This window comes from Acipenser ruthenus, chromosome 48, assembly GCF_902713425.1.
Source record: "Acipenser ruthenus chromosome 48, fAciRut3.2 maternal haplotype, whole genome shotgun sequence".
NCBI classification, from domain to species: Eukaryota; Metazoa; Chordata; class Actinopteri; order Acipenseriformes; family Acipenseridae; genus Acipenser; species Acipenser ruthenus.
The window spans coordinates 1486552-1494076 of NC_081236.1; the positions used below are offsets into that span (position 1 = coordinate 1486552).

At 46.5% G+C, this 7525-nt stretch overlaps 1 protein-coding gene across 1 annotated transcript in view; it reads right to left on the reverse strand.

Moving 5' to 3' along the window:
- Nucleotides 1-1582: 1582 nt before the first annotated feature.
- Nucleotides 1583-7525, reverse strand: part of LOC117967650 (segment polarity protein dishevelled homolog DVL-2-like) — a 25976-nt gene continuing 20033 nt past the window's right edge. The window contains exons 13-16 of the mRNA XM_059014598.1: nucleotides 6647-6778; nucleotides 5452-5628; nucleotides 4558-4776; nucleotides 1583-3656 (exon numbers count right to left, since the gene is read on the reverse strand). Coding sequence (XP_058870581.1) covers nucleotides 3169-3656; nucleotides 4558-4776; nucleotides 5452-5628; nucleotides 6647-6778 — 1016 coding nt within the window. The 3' untranslated portion in view covers nucleotides 1583-3168. The remainder of the gene's footprint in view (nucleotides 3657-4557; nucleotides 4777-5451; nucleotides 5629-6646; nucleotides 6779-7525) is intronic.

Sequence of the window (7525 nt, forward strand, 5' to 3'; positions counted from 1 at the left end):
CGGATATAGGACAAGTACCACTCCACGTGATCCTAACGGAACTCCCGTTGCACCACGGGAGTTGTAGTTTTTATTTTTCTTTGACACTTCCAGAGTCATAAAACCATTGCAGTCCCAGGGTCTTTTTATCACACATTGCGGGACACACACACACACAAGCCCTGTGAAAGTCAACACAGGAGGCTGTGTGGTCCAGTGGTTTGTAACCTTGTAATCCAGAAGTCCCCCGTTCACATCCGGGCTCAGCCACGGACTCATTGCGTCACTTAACCTCTTTATGCTCTGAGACGTTGTTGCAAGTGACTCTGCAGCTGATGCATAGTTCACACACCCTAGTCCAGTGGTCTCCAATCCTGGTCCTGGAGAGCCCCTATCCAGCAGGTTTTATAAGAGCCTTTACATCATCAGTGGCTAAAGATCTGGAACACATGTTAATCTGGACTAATTAAACCAATAATTGGTCCAATTAAGTAATAGAGATTGGTTGAAATGAAAACCAGCAGCCCCAGTAGCTCTCCAAGACCAGGGTAAGCGACCCCTGCTCTAGTCTCTGCAAGTCGCCTTGGATAAAGGCGTCTGCTAAATAAACACATTAACAGTGGAGGCAGTAGGCAGGTCAAATTTCCCATATGTCTGGTAAACTGCTTATCCAATCATCATGTAACTTGGTATTAAGATTATTTATCAGACACTCTTGAGTATCAGATTCTGGAGTATGAGGGGTGTCTGCCTGTCTATGTCACACTTATAATTTTTCTAGATCTGGATAAATAAATGACACAATATGCCAAGAAGGACGTGAAATGCAATATTAAACATTCCTACTGGCCTTAAAGGGGAAGTCTCATTCAAACTGTCTTCACCTCCCCTGAATTCTGATCCCTTGGTTAAATATACCCAGTCTCTCGCTCTCTCCAGTCCCCAGTGAGGCCCAGTGAGCTGGTGTAAGAGCCCTGTGCTTCTCCTTCCCAGAATCCTACTGGATAACGACATCGCAGTCAAATCTAAGTATGTGCAGAACACAACCAGTACCCCAAACCACTGAGCTCATTATAGAGGGATGCGAGTCTCTCTGACCTCAGTTCCAGAGCCCCTGCAGAGGTTAAAACAGCGGCTCACTCCCGTCGGGTATAACAGCCCATTGGAAAGCATGGGATCCACACCCAGCCTCAGTGAAATGGATCTCATCTGCTGCTAATGGAAACAAGCGGGGTGGATTTCAAATCGGTTTCAAGTCAGTCCTGGTTGCAGACCGAAACTAAAATGTGTTTCCCCCCTCAAAAAAATAAATATATTTAAAATAGTGCAAATTATAAATTATATTTAATCCATTTTATATACTAAGAAACAAAACTCAAAAAAGGACAATCAATCATTGACAAAGTATTTTTCAATGTCTTCAAAATGCGCCCTCTAACACTAAAAGAAACTAAACTCGCGTTTGAGGACGTTGAGACAGAGTTCTAGTTGAAAGGATGAACAATTACATTTCTTCCAGTATTTCTTAAACTGTCTAATAGTTAAGGATGACATTTTAAAAATTAACACACACACACACAAAAATAAATTAAAAAACAAGGTATTTGGGCCCAGTACAAATTTATTAAAAAAGACATACAAACATGGCAGTACTTAGACAAAAATCTTCATTAGCACCTTAATGTTTGGTTAAAACTGACGGATCGCACTGACAATTGTCAGTCTCGGCTTCAAAATTATTATTAATACATTAAATTCCCCTCCCTTCATGATGTGGCACGAACGTCAGGCAATAGAGTACCTCAGAGTCTCATATTATTAATATCTGTAGTAGATGTCCCTACCTAGAAAAACAAAAAAACACTTACAGACAACCACAATGCAATGTGTGTGTTACAATTCCAGAGGTATTTTACAGGGAAATTTCACAAAGGGTTACTGTTCTGGGAACACGCTTCAAATGATGCAGATGGCGCCCCCATTTCATGGTTCTACAATATGATTCGGCACATTATTAACATATTTCAAAACATCATTTCGTTTTTTGGTAACGTTTGATAATGTAGAATTTTTCTACTACTGAAATGAACAGGAACCAGTGCTTTCTGAAATGACAGCGTTTGTTGCAGGACGGGACTGTTTTTGTTGTTACACTGTATATTTTTTTATGTACTTCAGTAAACTGTGTGGTTCGTATTACATTTTTTGCGTGTCAAGGTGCTTTGACTGAGTTCAGGCGCTGCTCTTCAGTCCTAGTTGTCTGTCATAGATGTAAGTAACACAGGCTAGATAAGTCGGGAGTCTTTACAGAAGTAAGGGACAGCGCCATCTGGTGGTCTGCCACTTTGGATCAACTTCCTTTTGTTTTGCTGGTGATAAATTCGCAGTGTGCTAGATCACTGGTTACTTAACTAGACCCTTAAAATTGAACAGATCATTTGCTTAATTAGACCTTTTTAATTGTTTTCAGCTCTTAAACAGTTGCGGATTTCAATTTACTTCTAAAATGTTATAGCTAACTTGAAATCTGCATTGCACTGGCCGATCTAACCTATATTACATGTATCAGGCTGGTAATAAAAGTGGCTCCTGAACTCTTAGTCAAAAGCACCTAAAACTCACCTATCAAAGTGACTTGCTATTCTAGAACTGAACAGCTATATTTTAGAATTTTATTTATTTTACAAGTCAGGGAACTGCAGAAGAAAAAAACAAACAAACACCAAACTAAGAAATTTTCAGTGCAACTGGAATTATGACATTTTTTTTCAAATTTTTTTTTAAAAGTAGTTCTATTTGATACAAAAACCATTTAAATCTATCTTGTATCGCGGGGCTAAATTTATTTTGGCAGTAACTAGAACGACAACATATTTTCCTGTCATTTTACAACGAATCTACTCATCTAAAAAAGGTAGAACGGTTTTGGCTAACGCCTTCATCGTAGGTTTTCTGAAAACGTTTGCCGGCATTAGCCTGAAACCCTTGTGCATTACAGTCTAACACTCAAAACTTCATAAATTCAACGACAAACGGGAGTCTCGATGTCTTCTAGTGGTTTGTCATTGAATTTTCAACGTTCAATAATTACGGACGTAACCACGTAAAAATAATTAACGCCACTTGGATATATTTTTCGTACTCTTTAAGAAAGTTCAAAATCGGTAGCCGTGCTGATCAGCCCCCTGCTCACATGACATCCACGAAGAACTCGCTGGGGTTGCCCATGGCTAAGTGGAAGGACTGCCGGCTGGCTGTGAGCTCTGGAGGGACAGAGGCCAGGTCCCGGACAGGGGGAGCCCCCGGAGGACCTCCTGAAGCTGGGGGCAGCATGCCGGGGTGGGGATGAGGAGGGGGGTGAGGCTGGGGCAGCATCATGACCATCATGGGGTTGTAGGACAGAGGGATCCCCGGAGGCCCGTAGGAGAGGTGGGAACGCTGGGAGTGCTGGGAGAGGTGGGAACGCTGAGTGTGGTGGGAGTGGTGGGAGTGTTCGCTTCCTGCCACGGAGGCGTGGTCTCTCCGCAGGCTGCTCCGAGTCGAGTATTCTGATTCGCTCCCGCTGCCGGAGCGCGAGTCGGCCCCGGCCCCGCCTCCAGACTTCTCGTCCCGCCCGCTGCCCTTCCCCCCGCGCCTCCGCTCCCCCTCGCTGCGCGTCGAGCCACTGCTGCGACTTCCTGTGAGGGGAGAGAGAGAGAGAGAGAGAGAGAGAGAGAGAGAGAGAGAGAGAGAGAGAGAGAGAGAGAGAGAGAGAGAGAGAGAGAGAGAGAGAGAGGGAGAGAGAACAAGAGAGAACGAGAGAACACGAGAGAGAATGAGAGAGCGAGAGAGAGCGAGAGAGAGCGAGGGAGCGAGAGGAAGCGAGAGAGAGAGAACGAGAGAATGAGGGAGAGAACGAGAGAGAACGAGACAGACAGAGAACGAGAGAGAGAGAGAGAACGAGAGAGAGAGAGAGAGAGAGAGAGAGAGAGAGAGAGAGAGAGAGAGGGAGAGGGAGCGAGACAGAGAATGAGACAGAGAGCGAGACAGAGAGAGCGAGAGAGCGAGAGAACATGAGAGAACGAGAGGGAGAGAACGAGACAGAGAGACAGACAGGCAGACAGAGAACGAGAGAGAGAATGAGATAGAGAACGAGACACAGACAGAGAACAAGAGAGACAGAGAACGAGAGAACGAGATAGAGAGAGAACGAGAGAGAGAGAGAGAGAACGAGAGAGAGAGAACGAGAGAGAGAGAGAGAACGAGAGAGAGAGAGAGAGAACGAGAGAGAGAGCATGTTAACAAATCGCACAAACTAATGACCTGCTCTCAAAACACTTCTAGTTTCAATAACACTGATGAAGGCACTAGAGCCCAAACGCTGGTCTGCTTTACTCAGTCTCTTCTAGTTTCAATAACACTGATGAAGGCACTGGAGACCAAACGCTGGTCTGCTTGACTCAGTCTCTTCTAGTTTCAATAATCCTGATGAAGGTTTAATGGAACCTGCCATGACCTCACTGGCACAGGAGGGGAGCGAGTGAAACGACAGGAGTTCTGAAGAGATTAAAGGGGACAGTGGCTCTGTTATCCTCTTACCTTCGCTGTGCTGGCTCCCAGTGCTGCCTGGTCCATAGCTGTAGCTGGCGAGCTCGTGGTAGGGAGGGGGCTGGCTGGAGTAGGGGTGGGGGTACTGGTAGGGGAAGGTGTGCATCATGGGCCAGGGGGTGGCTCCGGGGAGGGGGAGGGGGGCCAGCGTGTCCTGGTCTGAAGCACCACTGGAGCCGTCGTTATCATTCAGAGACAGGTTGGCCATGTCTGCAAGGAGGGGAGAAACAGGGTTAGCAAACAGACTGAACCTCCGATCTGCACCGAGCAAGGCATGCAACTAACCCTGCACACAATCCTGGACTTGAGAACTATCCCCAATGAAGTGTGTTACTGCAGATGAATAGGGGTTTGGATACACTGTGATCCTTCAGGATAGAAAGGATTTCTCCTGGCAGGTAACACATTTAAAAACACAGCACGACAATCAGGGGGCTCTGCAACTCTAAGGGGGGCGAATTCGATTTAGGAGGAGGGACTTACTTTTGACACACGACAGGGTCGAATGGGAAGGAGGCTTGTAAGGCTAAAAAGTGTAACAAGAAATCTGGATGCGTTTCTTATACTAGCAAGGGAGAACGGAGAAGTGTTCATTAAATCACACCTATTATATGACATCTAGAACTTCTAGAGAGCTGGGAAAGCCCAATGGACCAGGGGGAGAGGGGGTGGGGCACAGCCCAATGGACCAGGGGGGGGGACGGGGGACAGCCCAATGGACCAGGGGGGGGAGAGGGGGAGGCACAGCCCAATGGACCAGGGGGGGAGAGCCCAGCCCAATGGACCAGGGGGGGAGCCCAGCTCTATGGACCAGGGAGGAGGGGGGGGGGGGGCACAGCCCAATGGACCGGGGGGAGAGGGGATGGGGATGGGGATGGGACGTACAGTTCTCACAGTCGCTGAAATCTCCGAAGATGTAGTAGCACTGCTCAGAGAAGGTGATCTTGTTGACGGTGTGCCGGATGAAGCCGGCCTTCAGGAGGTTGCTGGCGTACTTGCGCGACTCCCGACGGTCCTGGAAACCATCCACGTGGTGATACAGCCACTCGACCACGTCAGAGCCTACAGAGAGAGAGAGAGAGAGAGAGGGGTTACAGCTACAGAGAGAGAGAGAGAGAGAGAGCGAGAGAGTCATCCACATGGTGATACAGCCACTCGACCACATCAGAGCCTACAGAGAGAGAGAGAGAGGGGGGTTAGAGCTACAGAGAGAGAGAGAGAGAGCGAGAGAGTCATCCACATGGTGATACAGCCACTCCACCACGTCAGAGCCTAGTGAGAGAGAGAGAGAGTGAGAGAGAGAGAGAGAGAGAGAGAGAGGGGTTAGAGCTACAGAGAGAGAGAGAGAGAGAGAGCGAGCCATCCACGTGGTGATACAGCCACTCGACCATGTCAGAGCCTACAAAGAGAGAGAGAGAGACAGAGAGAGAGAGAGAGAGAGAGAGAGAGAGGGGTTAGAGCTACAGAGAGAGAGAGAGAGAGAGCCATCCACGTGGTGATACAGCCACTCGACCACGTCAGAGCCGAGAGAGAGAGAGAGAGACCCATGACACGACTGGGGTGGATAGCACTAATGATGCAGCCACTGCACTACACCAGCACCTAAAGAGAGACAGGAGAGGCAGGGTTAGAACTAGAAAGAGTTAGAGAGTTACGAACACGAGCAGGGCTGGAAAGAAGACTCCTATTGCAAAGCAGTTTCACCCATTCCAGGTTTTACTGCTACGAGCTTGATTAGCCCCAGTGTGTACTTTCCTTCCTTGAAGGGGAGGCTATCTGGCACATCAGTGAATTCTCCACAGCGTCCTCTGGTCCTGGTTTCTGTGCAGCTCTTAAAGTATATCAACTCATTTTCAGATTGGGAAGGCTGTAGTTAAGTCTGTCTTAATTCATCTTTGATTTAGGCAGCAATTGCCCCTTTAAAATGGTACCACAACAGTCATTTGCTGCAGCACAGGTTAAAATGAGTTCCCTTCTAGCTTCAAAATGCTAAAAAGGAGGCTGTGGATGGAAGAACGGTCGCGTGTAAAAATCGAGCCCCCAGGGATATGCACCCCGCGGGACGAGAGGACAGCCGTACCCAGGAAAGCGTTTGGAATGGTGATCTTCAGCCACATCCTGTCTCGAACCTCCAACCCAGACTCTGGGGAGGCCATCGCCTTGGCAACGGAGGCCATGTCCGAGTGGAGAGAGAGGTTGAAGTCGTCAAAACCTGCGGATGACATCACAGAGATACGTGACACACACGCACGCACAGGGATTTCCACAGAAAGCCATGGGGACACTTTGACCCTCCAGGCGACCTGGAAAGTGCAGCACTAACAAAGCTAGCAAACAGATTTCTGTAAGTGCAGTGCTAGATGTTTTAAAGATTACTGTAACGTTCAAAAGTGGACACCGGCAACCTGCCTAACGACTGGAAGACCTCTACCTGCAAGAATAATATAATTATTTTAATAGCTACGAATCACTAAGTAGACTGGAGTAAAATAATCCATTTCTGTTTCTCAAACACCTTATTCTTATGATTATTATTATGATTATGATGATGAATATGATGATGATTATGATTAGCAGATGCCCTTATCCAGGGCGACTTACAACCTATCACAGTACAAAATATCACATTACAAAAATCACATTACAGATGAGAGCAGATATGAAACACAATAAAGGCAGCAGGAAAATAGGAGCAAATTCAAAAAGTACAGTAAATAATTACATTTGAGAGCGATCGACCAACAGCAGTTAAATTTACAGTAAAATATTTGCTTATAAGAGTAAATTCCATTAAGCAAGTAGTCAGTAAATGGATCATTTCAAATGAGAGGAATTACAGTAAACGTGAATACGGATATCTATAAGTGTAAAAGCAAATATAAGATTGTCAGAAGCAATCGGCTTGATACTTTTTCTGATACAGATAGTCAGTGATATCACGATGGTCGATTGTTCCAAC